The 21,349-nt window shown below is 38.5% G+C and overlaps 1 protein-coding gene across 3 annotated transcripts in view; it reads left to right on the top strand.

Annotated features, from left to right (window-relative positions):
• The first annotated feature begins 5,914 nt into the window (after nt 1–5,914).
• C9H8orf34 (chromosome 9 C8orf34 homolog) overlaps nt 5,915–21,349 on the top strand; it is a 330,423-nt gene continuing 314,988 nt past the window's right edge. For all 3 annotated transcript variants that reach the window (XM_087864837.1, XM_087864838.1, XM_045810166.2), the window contains exon 1: nt 5,915–6,326. In XM_087864837.1, the coding sequence (XP_087720963.1) occupies nt 6,258–6,326 (69 nt within the window). In that variant the 5' untranslated portion in view covers nt 5,915–6,257. The remainder of the gene's footprint in view (nt 6,327–21,349) is intronic.

Here is a 21,349-nt window from a genome sequence, read left to right as displayed (position 1 = left end):
CTCTGAGCAGGCGTGAGTCAGGGTTTAGGCTCAGACTCGTCTGGGAGGTCTGGGACACTGGAGGTCTTGTCAGGGCCGTCGCTATCACTTGAGTGGTGGTTTTGGTTTTCATTTGCCTGAGTTAAGAGATAAGCTGGAAAGAATAACTTCAGGAAAAATGAGGGACAAAGGTCGGTAAGTACAAGCAAGTGGGCAGTAAAGGTCAGGTCTTGGGGTCTAGCTGGTGACAGTTCCACTAATTCTGCTAAAATGTACCTTTAACCTTTAGTGCTGGGGTTGTTGAGATAGGCTGCATGACTGAGCATTAGTTGGCATTTCCAGAGATGCATGTTTGAGAAATAGGTCCCATGTTACTTACTCTTTGATAGCCAGACTGGAGCAGTAGCACAGCCTGTCCTAGGCAGAGTGCCTGGTTCCCCAGGGTGCACAAGTAGAATTGTTTCTCCTTACCAAGTCATCTTTTGTTTGCTTAGCTGCTCTTATTTTCTCCTTTTCAATAAATTCAGTATCATGTTACAGTATTCTATAACATTTTTCTTCGTTTAAGTTTTTTTTTTTTAAATTCCTAACAAAGACTCTCACTAATTGGGATAAAAAATCAAGACAGCATCATTTTGGAAATTATAAGCAAATAGCATGTCAGAATTCACAGTTTATTGATGATTAAGATGAAAGTTATCTACACAGTTTGATATCTGTAGATTTCCTTTAAGTGATTCATAATGTAATTCAAATAAACAAGTGATAAAAAGATATTGACATAAAGTATTTTAGATGATAATTGCTCATAAATATGCCACATATTAAAAATTAAATATTAAAACCTAATATTTAAATGTGGAGATTAAAGACTTCAGGAAGCTGGATGGCAGGACTTGATAAGCTAGCAGCATCATTTGAGTTCTGTAGGTCCGGTAAGTCACAGTTATTAGTGCACTTAGGATCAGTCCCAATGTGATTGATTATCATTATTCAAATGCACAGGAGACACATACAAGCCAGTTTATCAGTATATTCATTTAGCATGCAGCCAGAAAATTACCGTGGTATCTTTCCCTACGCTACCTATTTTCCCATATAAACACACTAGGGAAGTAAAATTAGTCATCAAAACACCTCTTGGTTAAGGAGCGCTTGAGTGGCTCAGGTGATTAAGTGTCTGACTCTGATTTCAGTTCAAGGGCTGAATCCAGGATCCTGAGATCAAGACCTGTGTGGGGCTCTGTGTTCAGCGGGGAGTCTGCCTGAGGACTCTTTCTCTCTCTCTCCCTCTGCCCCTCTGCCTGCTCGTGCATGTACTCTCTCTCTCTCTCAAATAAATAAATAAATCTTTTAAAAAAATGCCTCTTGGTCAAAATGAAAAAGGAAGTGGTATGCCTGGGACTTTGGTAGTCAAGGCTTGGGGAGGCAGAATAGGGGTGTTTAAGATGCTACGTTGGTTCAAATATGGACTCTGCTACTTACTAGCTGTGACGTCGTGCAAGTTGCTTACCCTCTGCATGCCTCAGTCTTCTCAACCTGAAAAAAATGGGAGTAATATTAGTACCTACTTTATGACATTGTTTTGAGAATTAAATGAGTGAGGGCAGTGGATGAAGTGCTTGAAACAGTACCTGGCACAATTCCTTTCAGCTAAATTTGTACAACTACCCAAGTAAACAAGAAAACATATTCTAAATTTTCCTGAGGAGCTATTGAAGAGATAATCAAAGTCAAGGGACACTAAAACGACCCTTCACACATACACAGATATGAGGTCTCATGCTAATCACAAATCCAACACTATATTGAAATTAGTATCTTTGTAACAAAGTATATTATAATATATATATTGATAATAAATATTCTTGCATTAGCATCAAAATGTGCCCAGACATCATCTGAATTGTGTCCCGAAACATGTATTTTTGGAAGTTTACATGTATAGACTATCCCACTGTGTAATAGTTGAATGTAGTTTAAACTGTAATTACCATTCATTTTGGACAATCCAGACTTGGAAATCTAAATACATTTAGGAAGTCCATCACTCAGGACAATTCCATGTCCCCACTTTTCTGCTTCATCTCTTCCAGAATCTCCTTTATTTCAGTCTCGGACACAACCTTTCCACCCAATAGCTCAAAAATAAAAATCCTGGATGGTTCACTGAATTCTCTGTGAAGATATTTGTCCCTGTTTGTTATAAAGTGGAAAAGTGAAAGAGATACAGGAAAGGGGCACATACACAACTTGTATAAATTTCTCTGCCCTTTGATTTTAATATTTAATTAATTTCAAGGGATTACATTGCTAATACTTCCTAATTAGGTCAATAGGCTTTCACCATTGTTCTCTTGTCTCATCAAAAATCATTTGTTTAAGGAGCTGTGCAAGGTACCTTACAAACAGAGTAAGACAAGAGCTTTAGTACATTCTATAAACTGGATTCTGTATATTTGTAAATTATGCTGCCAGGCACTCCTATAACACAATGAGGTCAAAACAATCTCACCGAAAATGGCCTTTTCATGCTGTACTCAAGCCAAAAAAAGGGAGAGGATCATAAAAACAACATATTATGTGCACAGAAGAAAGTTGTTAAATTCAATCCAAGACAATGGGTGCTTTTCAGCTAATCTTAGAGGAACTAAATGAAATAAATTCTTTAATGTATAGCAACAGGACATTAATTAAAGGTGTATTTATGAAGAACATACTGATGAAAAAAATACTATGTTACATGCTATAAAGTATAAGAGAATTATTAAGATACAGTTCATGATGTTAAAGGATTTGCAATTCAAAAGAGGGACCAGGATATGCATGCAATTAAATGGAACAAAATGGAACATAAGTGACGTTGTCTTTGAGGCAAAGTTTAGCCTGAAAGAATATAGCTGGATTGAACAGATTTATTAAAATTTAATTCACTCATTCAGCTGCTATAAATTGAGTGCCTCCTAGGTGCCAGGTCATGAGATACAGCCCTTCTCATTAAGGGACACCGGTATCTGCAAACTAAATTCTTGACTACTTTTCAGGATACAGGGTAGAGAATGAAAATAGCATCGGCTTTGGAGTTAGAAAAGCCTGAATCAAAACCCTATCAACTATTCATTGGGTGACTTGGGCAAGTAATTTATAATCTCTTGGCTTCACTGCAGAAATAAGAGGATCATCTTTGATTCTCTCTTCTAACCTCATCCTATGTATGGTTCATCAACAAATTAGTGTTTAAGTATTTTTTTTTTAATATATCCCATCATCTCCATCCCCACATCCCTAATCCTAAGGTTGGCTCTCCTGATTGCTTATGGATTCTGTAAACCAAATTGGCTTTCTATCTCCATATCATTCTTTTTCAACCATCACACATGATAGATTGCACCGAGCAATCTTTCTAAAACTTTTTACCTCACCACAACACTCCTCTGCTCGAAATTCTTTAGTTACTTCTCATTGTCCAGAAGATGCAAGTCTACACGTTTTAACAAGGCATTTAAGACTTTCAATAAGCTGAACTCTGCTTACATTTTTAACCTCACATGCCAATCTTCCTCCATATAGAACCTATGTGTCTCTAGCCACCAGCCTGTTTTGTGCTCTGTGTCTTTGTATATGCTACCTTTTTTTTTTTAAAAGATTTTATTTATTTATGTGACAGAGAGACAGCCAGCGAGAGAGGGAACACAGCAGGCAAGTGAGAGAGGAAGAAGCAGGCTCCCAGCTGAGGAGCCCGATGTGGGACTCGATCCCGGAATGCCAGGATCGCGCCCCTTGTATATGCTACCTTTTAACACCAAAGCCTGAAACATTACCCCCATCCACACTCCACCCATACCATCTGGAAAACTTAAAAATTTTAATCTTCCTTTAAAACTTTGCTCAAATACCTTCTTTGTGGAGAATTCCTTGAGAATCTCAGTACAGGTAATTTTTCCATCATCCATATGTGCCCAGCATGTTTTATATACCTATATTAGCAGAATACATTCGAATGTCATATTTGTGTATCTGCCAATTACCTCAACAAGACTGAACACCTGAGAGCAAAGACAAGGCTTTTCACCTTTGAATCCTCAGCCCTAACATAATGTCTGCAATGGAGAGGCTGTGCAATAAGTATTCATTGTAATAATGAAGTCAGGTTTGGGGATCAGTGGAAAGAACCAATAAATGCTTTGTGGAGGAGGTGGTATATGAGGTTGGCCTTGAAAAACTTCTGCAATAGTTTCTTAATTTTAAAAATGTAACTTTGGGGTGGTCAGTGTTTTAACGCAATACTGTGTATATCTTCTTGATTCTCCCTTTAATACATAAGTGTTTTGCCAGTAAAGCTTTCTATTTTCTATTCAAGTCCCAAGGTGCAGTTGCTCTGAGTTCGATGAAGACTATGTATGTTAATTATCTGATTTAAAGAAGCATTTTCCTCATGTCTTTTGGAAGAAGATATCACTCTAATTTTTCAGCACAATGTGGTATCAAAAGCACTTGACGTTTTAGTTGGGTCATAGATACACCATACCTTCAAGCAAATAAAAATGTTGATATTCACTATGTATATTTAATTTCTCCTGAACATATTTAAAAATATATAAGTAAGTATGCCTTTGATCCATAATGAAAAATACATGACAACCCCATGCACCTCACTGCTATTCAATTAACTCCCTCTGAGCAGATCACCCAAGTCTGATTGTAAAAGTAATAAATGGAGGATCATTTCATTACAAATCATGTATAATTCAAGTTATCAGTGATGGTTAAGCTCTTAGGTATTCTGGCAGACTTCTTATATGAATTATTAAATGGAATTAACAGAACTTTCTGGAATATTCCATTCTTAACTATTACATGTTTCCATATAAGTAGATCTGTTTAAATAGTTCTACAGAAGAAAAAAAAACCCACATCAATACCAATAAAGAAGTTAAGAAATTCAGAACACTGTGAGAAATAAATATAAATCTATACTGTTGCAGTCTGCTTTAGGCTCAACCATTCCCTTCATTCTAAACCTTCATATTTACAAACACATGATGGTTAGGAGCCACGGAAATCGTCTTTGGAGACCTCAGTGCGTTTTTCAAGAGAGCTCTGTCGATCTTCAGTTCGGAAAATCCCTGCATAGTAAGAAAGGTACTGGCTAAACTTGAGGATCTCCTGAAGTGTCTAGAGGAAACATTTTAAGTGGAAGAGAGTAGCAGCATCTGGCGTATAGCTATAGACACACAAGCATAATTACGTGTGGATTATAATCCACATAGTTACATGTGAATCAGGAATTCAAATTTGGAAGGGAGGGCCGGCTCAGTTTTATCCCTTCTTCCTGTCACAAGCTGAAGGGTGGCTCCCAACCTTTGGGTGTCTACACCTCGGGAGTCTTCAGTTGGCTTCTCAGCCTCTAGTCGCGCGTTGACGTGCTCCAGGCCAGGCCAGACATTCAAAAGGAAGGCAACTTCATTTTAGCGGCAAACCCTCAGACCCACGCACCTTCTCATACCTCTGCCTTTCTCGAATTCTGAGCTAGTGTAGGCAGAGCACGAGGTGCCGAGGACAGGTTCACGAAAGGGCAGTGGGGACGACCCTTTCCGAGCAGCATTTGTAGCTGCCAAGAGTAGCCAACAAGCACCAGATTTATGAGCACTTTGAAAGAAGCACCTTCACCATTGGCTTTTTGAGCGGCGCTGTCGCTAGGGAGCGGCGGGAAGGGCGAGCACAGCCCCGGGAGAAGCCCAGGCTGTTTGTTCCCGTAACCCGGGAGAAGGGACGCACACAGTCGGGCGCGCGGACACACACGCACGCACACGCACGCTCGCGGCGAGTTCGAGCCCCGCGGCCCCCGACCGTCCGAGGGCGCCCCCCGCGCCGCACCAGGCGGAGCAGCACCCGCCTCCTAGCTCCTGCTGCTGCCGCCCAGAGGAGAAAGGAACCTGGAACCTCTGCCTAGAATTTCCCCCGGCGCCGCGCGCTGCGGAGAGCCGCGGAGGTGGGCGCGAGGAGGGGAACGCGATGAATGAGTTGTCCCCTCGCCTCGGAGTTGACTGAGTTGGCGGCGCCGCGCCCAGGCTTCCGGCTCTCGGCGCCCCACGCGCTCACGGCTCCCGGGGCTGCAGCCCACGCCCGCGGCCCGGGCTTTGCCCGCCGCGCCGGGGGAGCCGAGGCTCCGGAGCTCCTGTCCCAGCTCCAGTCCGGGAAAAAGGAGGGCTGTCCCCTGGCCGAGGCGCACGGCCGCGCGCTTTTCCCGCACTCTCCGCGGCCCCATCTGTCTCTCCATGGCGTCTCATCAGCAATCCCGGATCCAGGCTTACCTGGAGAAGAACAAGATCGGTCCCCTGTTTGAGGTAAGGCGCTGTGGATGAGGGCGGTCCCGTTTGTGTTTTGGGGAAGGGGTTCAGAACACCCGGAGGAAGGAGGGATAGTGAACAAATGCGCGGGAGGAGGCGGCTGTGCGGCCCCAGTTCTTTGGCATTCGCTCTGGCAGGGCCAGGTGTCCTGGAACGCGGCCGGGCGGGCACCTCGCTGGTTACCTGGGCGCGGACAGGTGAGGTGGAGAGGGCCCAGCCTCTGTCTGGCAGGGGAAGTTTGAGCGGTCTGACTGTCCTGCATCTCGCAGCCTCATGCACAGGACCCGGACAGGCTGAGACGGATAGATGCACACACTTAGACTGTCTTACACATGCACACTTTCTTCCTGGAATTTACACTATTTTGCGTGTTGGATTCTTTTTTTTTTTTTTCCAATGTGGGCAGTAGTAGAACCCAGAAAGGTGGAAGAGGTGCTCAGCGATGGGAAGGAATATGGTTAACTGGGAGAAAACTGAACTGGTAAGGGGTAGGCTTCGGTAGCTGCTGGCGCGTTGAATGAAATTGTCAAACTGAGACGCTGACATTGATGTCTGGATGAAAGGAGAGTCCTTTGCATTGCAGACCCTACATGTGTTAGGGGGAGAAAGGGGCGGAGAAAAATTCAGGAAAAGCATACACGTATTTATGAGAGGGGACGTGTAGCTCTGAGCTGTTTTCTCTCGCCATCAAAGAACTGATGACAGAAATACAGTAGGAGAAAGGAAGAGAGGGAAGACAGGATAAAAAGAACTGGAGACTGAACCCGGCGCTGGCAAAGCGTCCCGCGGGTAGCCAGGGCGCTGGGCAAATGCCGGTGCCCGCGGGGAGGGACGTCCACGGTCTGTTCCCATCCCAGTTCAACCGTCCAGCTGGACACTGGAGACGACCAGAGGTGGAAGAGTCAAGATCTCCCCTCCCCCGCAAAAAAGCAGTTGTGGTCCTTATTAGGGGTTTACGTGTCGGCCGCGTCGGAATAAGGCTGGCACGCGCAGGGGGAAGTGATAGAGAGCCGAGCTGTTTCCCTAGTACTGAAGAGAAGAGAATAACTGCAGAGAAAAAAATAATGCGAAATAATGCCCTAGCAGAAAAAGAGAGAGGCGGGCAGGGATGTGATCAGGTATGAAAAGGATGGGTTTTAGATAACTAAGATTTGCAAGATCTCAAGTTTTTCTGCCCAACTTTAAGTTAACGTTGTGCTATCTAGACAGATATGGCCATTGTTTCAACTGAAACTCGTTGTATAGAGTTATAAAGTCCTATAATGCATGTCTTGATTCTTGTTTCTGCCAGAAGTGTTAGCAAAGGAAGTCTGTATATAAAAGCAATGTAAAATTGCTGGAGCGACTAGATTGTTTTTCTTTAGTCTAATGATTAGAGACTATACAGAATTCTATCTATCTATCTATCTATCTATCTATTAAAAGCTGAAGCATAATAACCCTTTGTGACACAGTAAATTAATTGTGTCAAAAGAAACATTAAAGGAAATACTTTTAGAGCGTGTCTACTCCCTTAGAATATAAAGTACAGTTTACCAGGGAGAACAAGTGAATTGTTTTAATAGACTTATTAACTTATTTTAAAATTTCTGAGACTCTCTCTAAGTAATAATAACAGAATTTGGAATATAGGTAAACTTTCTACATAATGAGAAAATAAATCCAACTAGATTTTTATCAAGTTCTCATTAAAAAAAAACAACTAGCTCACCAGATAGTTCTGTATTGATAAATTTTAAGTGATGGCAGAATTGTCTCATAAAATCATAAGACCTCCTCACCAAAAATCAAACAATGACAAAATTATATGCTGTGTATTTTATTGATTTTTTGGGGGGTGACATATTACCTACATCTCCATTAGCTTGGATTGCAGTTGTGAGTAGTTAATTTTTTCAGGATTGATTTACACTTTAAATAATTGAAGGGAGAAAATAGCTAACTTCTATTAAAGCAGGTTCATATACGATAATTTTGATCATAACAGAGCTTGGTTTTGAGTAGAACTCTACATACTTCACAAAATTAGAATATCTCACTAGCTTGTAATCTCTCTCTCCTCCTGCTAGAAAACCAGTGAAACTAGGGTAAAACAGATATTGTTGACCTGGCATTCTCTTCAAAGCTCCCAGGACTTTGGTCAATGGTTCTCATGAGAACTGCTTCAGGAAATCAATGAAGGAGGATTCTAGAAACCCGAACTTAGTAAGAGGTGGCAGAAATGATTGTTACATATTTAATTCCTGGACCACATTGTAAGAAACAGTACATAAGTTAAAGTCTCTTACCTATCACAAATTGAAATAGGTGACTCCAAGTTTTATTATCTGTTCTTTGTTGTGTTTTTCTTTCTTTCTTTCTTTCTTTCTTTCTTTCTTTCTTTCTTTCTTTCTTTCTTTCTTTCTTCCTTCCTTCCTTCCTTCCTTCCTTCCTTCCTTCCTTCCTTTCTTTCTTTCTTTCTTTCTTTCTTTCTTTCTTTCTTTCTTTCTTTCTTTCTTTCTTTCTTGTCCTGAGGCACTGGAGTTGGTGACATTGGCTTACTTTAGTTTTGAAAATATACAAGACCTGACAATATATTCCCTTTACAGATTTTGTAAGGTAGGTTTGTTTTGAGAAAACTTATTGGAGTAGGGTACTTTAAAGAGAGCACATGAATATTGTTTAAAACAAAAATCAGAGGTAACATATATTGGTTGAGAATACTTGTATCCCGCTGTTTTTACCTATACAGCTTAATTACCTAATTTAGTTAATTTCTTGCTTAGCTTATTTGCTTATTCTAACATTTTATCATTTGAGAAGCTTACAAAACTGTACACAATATTGTATTTCAAAAACCTCTCTAGATGAAAATTTATCTTGTTTCCAGGTGATTTAAGAGTATAAATTTATATTGTCTTTAAATATGATTTAACATACTTTGAGGCATTACAAAACCATGCCTAGAAATCATTGCATTAGAGTCTTGGGTAATGATATTTTAATTAAAAAATAAAAGATGTAAGGTGTATAAGGTAATAATGTCTTATATTCCACAACCTCTTTGAAATTTTTGTACGATGGAATACTTTTAGTGTTCTCATTGGCTTATTCAGGACCGGTTAGTAGTGAACAGCCCACGCATCAATCTATAAGGAAGGCTTGACATCGCTTCAATAAATTAGAACTGTAATCCTATTTGATATAGATTTCCACGTGTAACATCTTACTTAATTGGCAAGATGTGAAATGGTTTGGCTTCCACCAAAGTATGGTATTTTGCAGCACATATATGAAAGATTCACGGTGCAAACACAAGACTTATCTCAACCAACCACTTGATAGTTGAAGAACCTGACAGTCAAAAATTCTGAAACTGAATAATTAACTGGCATATATCTTCTTATGGGGATCAAGTGATCTATGTCGTCTATATTGTAAGCAGCTAAACTTCATTCCCAAAAAATTATATGATGTGGAATATCACAATAAATTCCTTATTTTCAACATAGAGAAGTGTATACTTTTAAGCTTCTCCCATTTCCATGAAAAAACAAAATAATTATTTGAATATTATTGGTTGGAAGGGTGTTTAGGGCAGTCCTATATCTTGGTTTAGGAATGATTACATTTACAAGAGAGTGAAATCCTAAACTATTAAAAAGCAGGATAATGGAGCCCCCATTAAATCTCCATAGAATATTTAAATCTCTGTGTATTGAGATGTGGCAAACCAAATTCACTACATTTCTCCAAATGGAGTCTGACCCACTCCAGGTAGAATGGAACCACTTTATCACCTCTGTTTACTTCAAAGTACGTCTACTCACATCGGCTATATTCATGTTAACTGATTTGACATATCTGTTATAAGGTGGACTTATATCAAACAAGTGGTCAGCCAATAGCTTGCATCATTCACATACCTACTACTGCTCAACTTATTTTTCTCTGATACCCTGCCCTACAGTTTCCAACCATGTCTGCAACCTTGAACTCCGGTTGGCCTGGAGATTATCAGGCAATGGCCTGGCAGGATTAGGGGATTCGTTATATATGCAGTAGGGGGCTGGTGAAAGAATAGGTAAATATATTGAAAATAATGCAAGCCAGCTCTCTTGCTATTAGAGATGGGAATCACAAATATAAAAAGGATAAAATGTAGAATGAACCCTGTGGTGTTGGAATGAAATTGGGAGTATTGGTATATCTCATGACTTCAAGAATAGAAATAGATATAAATGCAATAGAAGTAAGTATAGATTTGTATGTATTAACATACACATAAATATATATGCCTGCATTTATTTCCTTACTCTGTCTACTGTGATGGCCTGGGACTAGCAACACCTCAGTAGGAATGAGCACAGCTAGTGACCAGATTTTGAGTTCTAAATACCATTCCCCATCAAGTAAACCAGGTATGTATCCTTGGAGAAATGGTTGATTCTAGACTTGAGTCTGGGAAAGTATAAGATGAACCTGGACCATCTTATGTCAGGAAATAGGGAAGTGGTCAACGATTTATAGGAACATCTCAAAAGCTTGAAGAGGCTTCATTAACTAAATTTGGGACAATTTGAGACTCAAAGTATGGGAGTAACAGATTGTCTTACTTATAAAATAGGACTATTTTATCACACAGCGATATAATGGGATACATGAATATATTCAATTTATGGGGAGAAGAGAAAGCTTTACCTTATAGTCAAATGCCAATTAATAAGAGTAGAAAAGGTGATGGAATTAGAAAATCACTGTTTGGCAAGCATTTAGCAATAATTCAGGCAAGAAACATTAATTGTTGCCAAAAATAATGGGTGAGAATTAGAGGAGGAATGAGATGTTTACCTAATCTCTAGTATCTTTCCACAGAGTAGTTATTAATTACAAAGGGAAAAGTAACTTTATAGTAAAGAAAGCTGGCTGACATTGCTTTACTCAAGTGATGGGACAAATCAATATTGTGTGCCTCCAGTATAATGCAATTAAAATAACATGATTTTGCTTCTTTAATATTTCTGCCCATCATGCATGACCTGAACTGATTAATGGGAAAATATCTGATGAACCTGATAGGGAAATCCTGCTTCTTTGGTGTCTTCAAAGATGTTAGGTCATGAAGGTCAAGGGAAGTTTCAGACTGATGAGACAGTACAACTAAGTGCAAAATATAGTCCTAGAACTGATACTTTCACTAAAAAGGACATTCTTGGGAAAGTTCTGCAAAACGTGAATGGGGTCTTTAGGTGACAGGTATATGGAGTTATTTGTGCTGTTCATGTACTTTTTCTATAAGTTTAAAGTTATTTCAAAGTAAAAAAATATTAAAAATAAAAAAGAGTATCTAAAAAATAAGTACTTACAAATAGTTCACCCATTGGGTTTTCTTTAAACATCAAATTATGTGAATTTAGTTAAGAATTGTATCAGTGGTTTATACAGGGAAACCAATAAGTAGCAAGTTATAATTCTGAGTAAAGAAAATTTACATTTCTGGTCAACTAAGCCTATGTATTTTCCTCTTCTTCCTCTAAAATTTTATTGAAATATTGAAAAAAATCTTAAAAAAATAAATGCATAAGAATACTGGAACACAAAGAAGGGTGCTGAGGCAGAGAGACTGTTTCTCCTTCTTTATAACAGAATTTCTTTATTATGAATAGTGATATCTCTTTTGCACCTGTATATGGTCAAGTGGCATAGAATCAATGATAAGAATTGGAAATGTTGTTTGGAGTTCCCTGGAAGGTGCCTTAAGATACATGGACTTAGTTAGGACGTGCTCCTCATATGTCTACTCTCCTTCCTGTTGTCTAGAATGCCCCTTGTAATTCCTCCTTTATACCTTTCCTTACTCCCTCCACCTCCCAAGGCAACCACTGGTCTCCTTTCTCTCACTATAGAATAGTTTTCCTTTTCTAGAGTTTTGTATAAATGAAATCATACACTATGTACTTTTTTGGGGGGTATATCTTCTTTCACTCAACGTAACTATCTTACAATGCATCCATGTTGTACCATGTATCGATAGTTTATTTCTTTTAATTGCTGAGTAGTATTCTGTACGGATGTATGCTTTTGTTTTTCTAGGGTAAATGGCTTGAATGGATTGGCTGGATCATATGGTAGGTATAGGTTTAACTTTTTAGGACATTAGCCACTAGTTTTGAAAAGTGTATTCAAAATTTTACATTCCTATGAACATTGTATGAGAGTTCCAGCTGTTCCACATTCTGACCAAAACTTGGTATCCTCTGTCTTTGTAATAGTAGCCATTCTAATAGATTTGTGTGATCTCTCTTTGTGGTTTTATTTTACATTTACATTGTGGCCCCACCCTTAACTACACCATGTGAGACCAGTGTCAATGGAGACCATCTGGGAGGCCTGGCTTCTCTTAACCCTGGCAATAATGAGATATTCCTCTCCCTTCACGCTGGGGTCATGTCAGAGGAGGCCTAGAAAAAAGTCAGGACTTTCTACTTTGCTGAGTGGTAATGACGCCACTCCTGCCATGAAATCCATGCCAAGATACATTATAATTAAACTTCTGGGGGGAAAAAAAAAGACAAGATATATTTTGAAAGCAGCAAGAGAAGTGAAATAGCATACCTATACAGGAAAAATAATTTGACAGCAGATTCTCATCAAACCAATGGATATCAGGAGAAGGTGACATAACATTTTTCAGGTGCTGAAAGAAAGAATCTAGAGTTCTATACTCAGAGAAAATATCCCTTAGAAATGAAGGGGAACTCATAATTTGGCTATCGTGGACATTGCTGTACCATAAGGGACACTGAACTCTGGGAAACAAACTGAGGGTTGCTGGAGGGGAGGTGGGGGGGGAATGGGGTAACTGGGTGATGGGCATTAAGGAGGGCACTTGATGTCATGAGCACTGGATACTATATGCAACTGATGAATCACTAAATTCTACTTCTGAAACTAAAAAAAAAAAAAAAAAAATTGAAGGAGAAATCAAGAGAATTTGTCACCAGTGGGTCTATCTTAAAATTATGGCTAAAGGAAGTCCTTTAAACAGAGAGAAAATTATAAAAGAAAAAAACTTTAGAACATTAGGAATGAAGAAAGAACATGAAAAGAGCAAAAATACGACTAAGTATAATACATTTTTCTTCTCAAGTTTTCTAAATTATGTTTGATGGTTGAGGCAAAAATTATAACAGTGTCAGATGTGGTTCTGTAGAGAGTATTTAAGACAGTTGTATTATAAGCAAGGAAGAATAAAGAGGAACAAAGGAGGTATGTTTTCTATGGTTTGCTTATACTGGTAAAACAATGACACCTTTGAATAAGTTGTATATATATGTAATGTCATACCTAGAGCAACCACTAAAAAGCTATACAAAAGATGCTCTCAAAAACTCTAATAATTTAATAGATTTAAAAAAATATTTTATTTATTTATTTGAGAGAGAGAGAGCATGAGCAGGGGGGAGGAGCAGAGGGAGAGGGAGAAGCAGACTCCCCGCTGAGAAGGGAGCCCGATGTGGGTGGGACTTGATCCCAGAACCCTGAGATCATGACCTGAGCCAAAGTCAGATGCTTAACCAACGGAGTCACGGGTGCCCTCAAAACTCTAGTAACTTAAAATGAGTTCTAAAAAATGTTCAAATAACTCACAGGAACAGGAAAAAGAACAAAACAAAGAACAGAAAATAACAAATAACATGGCAGACTTTGGCCCTAATATGTCGATAATTAAATTAAATGCAAATGGTTTAAATATACCAATTAAAAGAGAGAGATTGTCAGAGTGAATTAAAAAACATGACCCAGCCATATGCTATGTCAAAGAAACTCATTTAAAATACAAAGATATAAACAGGCTAAAAGTAAAAGAATAGAAAAAAAATATGCAAACATCAAAAGAAAGGAGTGGCTATTTTAATATCAGATAAAGCAGACTTCAGAGGATAAAAAATTACCAGTTAGGAACTGTCATTATATAGTAATAGAAGAGTCAACCCACCAAGAAAAACAGCAGTCTTAAGTAGAACCATTCTATGTAAACTTAGTCAACTAAGTCCTAGTCAACATTTGTAGACCATTCTATGCAACAACTACAGAAAACATGCTTTTTCCAAGTAACATGGAATGTATACAAAGACAGACCATTTCCCTGAACCACAAAACAAACCTCAGTTGAAATCATACAATGTGTTTTCTCCATCACAATGGAATAGAACTAAGACAGTAAAAGAAAGAAAACAGGAAAATTTCTAAAACATGGTGAAAGTATAGAGCATACATCTAAATAATATGGTCAGAGATGAAATCTCAGGGATGCCCGGGTGGCTCAGTCAGTTAAGTGTCTACCTTTGGCTCAGGTCATGATCCCAGGGTCCTGGGATCAAGTCCCCATTCGGGCTCCTTGCTTAGCGAGAGCCTGCTTCTCCTTCTCCCTCTGCTGCTGCTCCTGCTGTGTCTCTCTCTCTCACTCTGACAAATAAATAAATAAATCTTAAAAAAAAAAAGACGAAATCTCAGGGAAATAAAAATCCATCAAACAATGAAAAGGAAGATATATCAAAATTTGTGGGACACAGCTCAAGCAGAGCTGAGAGGGAATTTTATAGGCTAGCATGCATACATTTAAAAAGTGGACTGATGTGATTGGTTAGAATAGGGTGCCTGCTTTTTATGTCATTCCTCTGGGCCCTTCCCGTCGTAGAGGACAATCTCTCCAGCTAGACAGAGGGCTCTTCTACAGTGAAGGATGTATGAATATCAGTAATCTGCTGACAAGAGGTGTTTGTTCATATATCATGTTTGGTTTTGAAAGTAGATCTTTAGTTCTTGAAGGTGGGAAACAAGTATCTTGCCTCATTCTTTATCGTGCATCTACTGTAGTGTCTAGTGGAGCACAGAGTATAACTCAGGGATTAATTGCTATCTGTTGAATTAAACAAAACATTGACTTGTGTATTTTTTTTTCCTTCTATGGAAAAAGTACATTGAAGATAGAACCAGCTAGCAAATAGCATCTTCATATTTATTCCTTTAAGACCTAGAGCAAAATATTCCCCATCACATTAATTACCCTTTATGTACAGTGAATAACTTTTAATTATGTACTTAACTACCTAAGTCACTTTCAGTCATATTTTTCCCTTTTTAATATCTGCTTTCAAGAGAGGGCCTGATAAATTAATTGACACCACTGTGCAAGGCTTAACGCACACCCTTCAAGTGCATTTGCATGGGGAAGTCGCATGACAGTTATATGGGACGAAGCAGGTGATCTTTGGAAATATCTCAAGCTTAGCAATCATTTACTCTCGACTTGATCCTGAGCACTTTACTTGACAATCTCTATGAACATCAGTGTCCTCATCTGCAAAAATAATAACTAAAAGGGACTTTATGAGGAATATATGAGATGAGACAAAGTCTAAACAACCCAGGCTGGGGCCTGGCACTTGGGGTACACCCAGTAAATTTTGCTGCCATCACGTTAGATGCTGAGCCTTCTCTTTTCTATTAATATTGATCACTCCATGACAGACCATGTGGAGAGATGCTCTTGAAGGATGACCTTCTAGTATCCTGAAAATAGAACTAATTCAAAATGTGCATCTGCATTTTTATGTTGTAGCTCTGATCTCTGAAAAAGCATCGTGGCACAGGTAGAAAGGAGAGTAGCACTTGGCCAAAAAAAGTGTGTGTGTGTGTGTGTGTGTGTATGTGTGTGTGTGTGTGTGTGTGGTGTGTGTTCTTTGTTCGGAGGTGGGGGCAAGTCTTGCTTGTTGGCTGTATCACAAAAGTATACTTTGGCTAAATTTGGAGACATTATAGATACTGAGAAACAATCCCGAATACGTGTTCTTGTCTCTAGAGGCAACCTTGATCACCGTCAACTAAAAGCACACACAGACCCAGCCTCCCCTATCACTCTCTGTAGCATGCTTTTCTTTTTTTTTAAATATCCTTTATTGTCATTTGATATTGTTTTATTGGATTTATTCCTTTGATTTCAGTTTATATTCTGTTTATCCCACTAGAATATAAGCTTCTAACAGGAAGATAATTTTGTCAGTCTTTTTAACTGCTTGTGTCTTCATGCCTCGAAATGTCTGGTACATAATAGGTGTTCTACTAAATAGTTGTCAGATACACTTATGAATTAAAAAAATCAGGGCCAACCTATCAAATTTGAAAATTGTGGCTTGGGTATGAGTAATCATTTGCCACTAGCAGTCTTGGAATATCTCAGCAGTTTATGGGAGATTTCACTTTCTTGAAAATTCATTATGTCTTTGTTATCTTTTCAACAGCTATGAAATTCTTTGGTGCATAATGTTTGGAGCTTCATTTACATTCATTTGGTACATTTATTGGGTGCTGTATTATGCACTGAGAGATATAAATTCAAATAAGACATTTCCTGTCCTCAAAAACTCCTGTGTATTTAGAAAAGACTGGCAATACTTAGGGGCACTCTCAACTATTACATTCTGGTAATTTTACAAAAGCCTGCCTTGGTTTTCTGTTTATATGCTTGGTCCATTTTCATACTCATCAATACGTCCCATCACTATACTAACAGAAGTAAGAAATTCATATTTGCAATTCAGATTTAGAGATTGGTTTTCAAGAAATTTGCCGTAGAATCAAGTATGTAAATTAAATAACGTAAAAGGTAGATATGTTAAATAGACTTAGTTTCTTTTGTCTTTGTTCCTGGACGTTCTTAGCAACAGTAAGACATCTAAACATGAATTATTAAAAATATCTAAATGATCTGATTGTTGGGTAATGTTCTACATGAAACACACTGTAGTTTTAGGTTGTAAGTTGTTCCTTTAACATAAAAAAGAGAACTTGGTTTTGAAGTATAGCCTGGAGCGTAAAGGAGTGTTTAATTCCTGCTGTTTCTTCACTTTTTGAACATGATCTAAATTCAGAGTGACTAGCTATATTGAATTGAGAATACATTTGATTTTCTGTACATTGAAATAATATATCTATTTGTATGAAGTGAACTTTATTGTATAAGATTTATTGTAGCCGTATGTTTTTTGAGATATTATTTTTATTTTAATGCTATTTTATTCCTATGAATTCTCTCCAGAGGACCTACTATTGTTTTGGTTATTTCATTTTTTCCTGTTGTTTTGTTTTGTTTACAATGTATAATAATCAGCTGAGCATTATATAAAATGGTAATTAAAGCCAGCTATAGTTTAAGTGCAGAATATTATTCTATTCCAACTGAAAATACTTATTGATACATTTCTTATTATCTTTTCTCTTAGTAGTATAGCAATGATATGAAAAACAACCCTCTTAAGGTATAGAGATGACAAATACTCTACCTTGTGGAAGCCTAAAGTCCTAGTTTCCACAGAATTATTTTACATCTAGCCTTTTCTTAACTTTCAGTTAAGATGTTGAGGTCTGTGCACAATTGGCAACATCCATGCTACAGTGTATGGATTGATAGGGAATCTAAGAGATCAGCGTCACTAAGTTTATGGATAGTTCAATTTTGAGAAATAATATCTTGTGACTAATTCATGAAGGTCGTGTACATTAAGTTCTCAAGTTATTAGCAAACATATTTTTGGATAAAGTTAGTTGAATAGTGACTCGGGCACCCATTCAGCATTAGGGTGACCCTGAAGAATTACTTCCCCTGAGTTGTGCAGTGGAGTGATTTAAGAAGGCTTTATTGAGAGTCATAAGAATCGGACCATGAAAATACAGTTTTGTCATCTGTTAAAGGATGTTGTAGACAGGCATGTTCATTGAATTAGGCAGCATCCTCTTATGAGACCTCTTGTTCAATTTCATAATGTCAAAGATAGTGTATGCACCTCACACCTGTCAGAATGGCTAAAATAAAAAACACAAGAGAAAACAAGTGTTAGTGAGGATGCCGAGAAAAAGGAACTCTCATGCACTGTTGGTGGGAATGCAAACTGGTGCAGCCACTGTGGAAAACAGTATAGAGTTTCTTCGAAAAATTAAAAATAGAACTACCATATGATCCAGAGTTGCACTACTGGGTATTTACCCAAAGAATATCAAAACACTAATTCAAAAGGATAAATGCACTCCTGTGTTTGTTGCATAATTTACAGTAGCCAAATTATGGAGTTAGCCCAAGGGTCCATTGATAGATCAGTGGATACACAATGGAATATTACTTTGCCATAAAAAGAATGAAATCTTGCCATTTGCAACAACATGGGTGGATCTGGACGGTATAATGCTAAGTGAAATGAGTCAGTCAGAGAAAGACAAATACATATGATTTCACTCATATGTGGAATTTAAGAAACAAAACAAACAAAGAAAATAGACACAATCTGAAAAGTAGACTCAACTATAGAGAACGCACTAATGGTCACCAGAAGGGAGATGTGTGGAGGGTTGGGTAAAACAGGTGAAGAGATCAAGAGTACGCTTATCACAATGAGCACTGACGTACAGAATTGTTGAATCACTGTATTGTGCATCTGAAACTAATATAATACTGTATGTTAACCATACTGGAATTAAAATAAAAGATAAAACAAAAAAGAAAGAAAAACAAAATCGTATATAAATATTTTGAACTGTAATTCATAGAATTCCCTGACTTTTTTTTTTTTTTTTTTGCATAGACTTCTGGAAAACCCATACCTAGTGGTAGCCAGAATGCAGGCCATTATCATGAACATTTTTTTTAATTGAAGTATAATTAACATACAGTGTTATATTAGTTTCAGGTCTTTATTATAATGGTTCAGCAATTCTATGCATTTCTCATTGTTCATGAAGATAAGTTTACTCTTAATCTCTTTTATCTATTTCACCCCTCCCCAATTTATATTCCCACCAATAGTACATGAGGATTCTTTTTTAATGACCATTTATACCTTCATTCTTTTCCCCACCTATGTGTCTATGTGTTTTACTTTACCTTTTTCCCTCCACTTTTTATTTATGCTATTTGGTCATAATTTATACTTCTTTGGAAAATACTTTAACTTCTTTCTGAAATAACGATGAATATAAATATGTTCTATAAATCATAAAATGACCTACTCTTAGTCCAAATAATTTAGGCACATCATAGGATATATTTGAATCCTCTGTTTCCTATTGTTACACATGACAGCTGGCTTTCTTTCTAAAAATACTTGTTTGGCTCATTCTGGATTGTTTAGTGAGAATATATTTGCAGGACAATGTCTCCCAGGGTTAGCCTTACGAGTAGCAGAAACGAAGCTTCCTAAAAGGCAAGCTTTGAGACTCAGGGCTTTTGCATGGTCTGTTTTCTCTGCTTCAAAGTTTTCCCTCGCATGCCTCACTCACATGGTCAGCTCCTCCTGCTGTTCAGATCTCAGGGTTAAACATGTCGTCAGAGAGGCCGTCACAGACAACCTGGTCTCAACAGCCTTCCCATCAGACTCTACCATGCCACTGTGTTTTATTCCCCTGTGGCAGTTTCTCATTTATTTGCTTAGTGTTTGGCTTCCTCTCTTAAAACCTCCACAAGGAAAGGGGCTTGGTCAGCCTTGTTCTCTAATCTAGTTCCACAATGCACGGTAGCCCATTTTCCTGCAATTAGCTGTTTGTTCTTACTCTTCTTATTAAACATAAGGTTAAATAAACTTTTCTCTGGGTGGGATATTATGGAACCATTAAAAATGTAAAAAGGATGAATTCAAGATTATATGTGTGATATTATTATAACTGTGTAGCATATGCAAAAAGATAAGAACGAATAAGAATGGGATCCAGCTTTTATGTGAGATACCAAGTTAAGGGGCTGTCTTTGCTCCCACAGCCATTCTGATTTTCCAAGCTCTCTGTGTAACTGTGCTACTGCTTTTAGTATTAAGCCATTTGTTTGAGATGATCTAGTCTTCTTGAGGCCCCTGCTGACTCCCACAAGCATACTGTATTTGCATATTAGTAGTGAATTTCTTGTCAACTGAAACCTTAATGGGGGCTATTGGCAGAGGCTGAGAGGAAAACCCCCTCATTGCATAGACAAATCAGAAGTGAGGGTTAGAGAGGCTAGGAGCAGGTAGCATGGAAATGAGCATCAGGTGGGTAGAGATGGTGCTGGAGCAGGCGGAAGGAATGAGTCAACATTTCTAAACACAACCCAACTCTCATTTTTATTCATCCCCCCTCCTTTTTTAAGCCCTCTTTTAAGAGCTGAAAACATTTAGAATTGTGAACACACACACACACACACACACACACACACACACACACTCTGTTCCACTCATTGTGGCCATGCTTCTTAAGAGTATGCATTCATTATGACAAATGCTGATAACTGTGGGCAAAATGCAAGATTGATGTAATTAAAGATAATCAAACTTTAGAGAATTTTCATGCTTACACTTTGTCACTTTTAGCTTTCTGTCCAGACATCCAGGAGGATGAATTCACAGTCCTAGGCCTTTGAAGATGCAAGAGTTTTGGAACACTGAATTATGGGATGAATTCCAAACGAGGGTGGGATTCAGGGTCCTCCAAAATCTGTACAACCATACTTTTCATTTTCCCCACACACTGCCTTCAATGTGAGCCAGGCTAGTTTGTCCAATTACCCCAAAACTTACAATGTCAAGTCTTTGCTTGGTGTTCTCTCTACATTGAGGATTTTCTCTGTTTTCTATCATGTCTTAGCCTAGGTTCCTTGGGAGACAGACTCTGGGGTGGAGATTTTCACGCAGAGGGTTGATTGTGGAGTGCTTATGGGAGCAGCACCTTGAAGGGAATGAAGGTGGTGGGTTTGAGTGAAGGAACAACGTGAACTGTGAGGCCGTTATAAGAAAGCCCTTAGCTGATCACATAGGGACCTTCACTGGGAGAGCCCTGGAAGTGGGGAGGCCTTTAAAGGCTGTTCCAATCGAAGTATGGGGCTGGGGTTTTGTACTTCAGTGACTAGAAGCACACTTCCTCCAGAGAGAGAGAGTGTGACCTTGGGTGAGGCAGATGCCTTCTTGGAAGGACAATTCTGGACAAGGCCTTAGGTGAGAGCCTCCAACAGCCAACTCTCCAGG

The sequence above is a fragment of the Ursus americanus genome, chromosome 9, assembly GCF_024610735.1.
Source record: "Ursus americanus isolate L20-20 chromosome 9, mUrsAme1.1.p, whole genome shotgun sequence".
Taxonomy (NCBI): domain Eukaryota; kingdom Metazoa; phylum Chordata; class Mammalia; order Carnivora; family Ursidae; genus Ursus; species Ursus americanus.
Note: the sequence above shows the minus strand (reverse complement) of the source record. Positions and strands in the feature narration are given on the sequence as shown.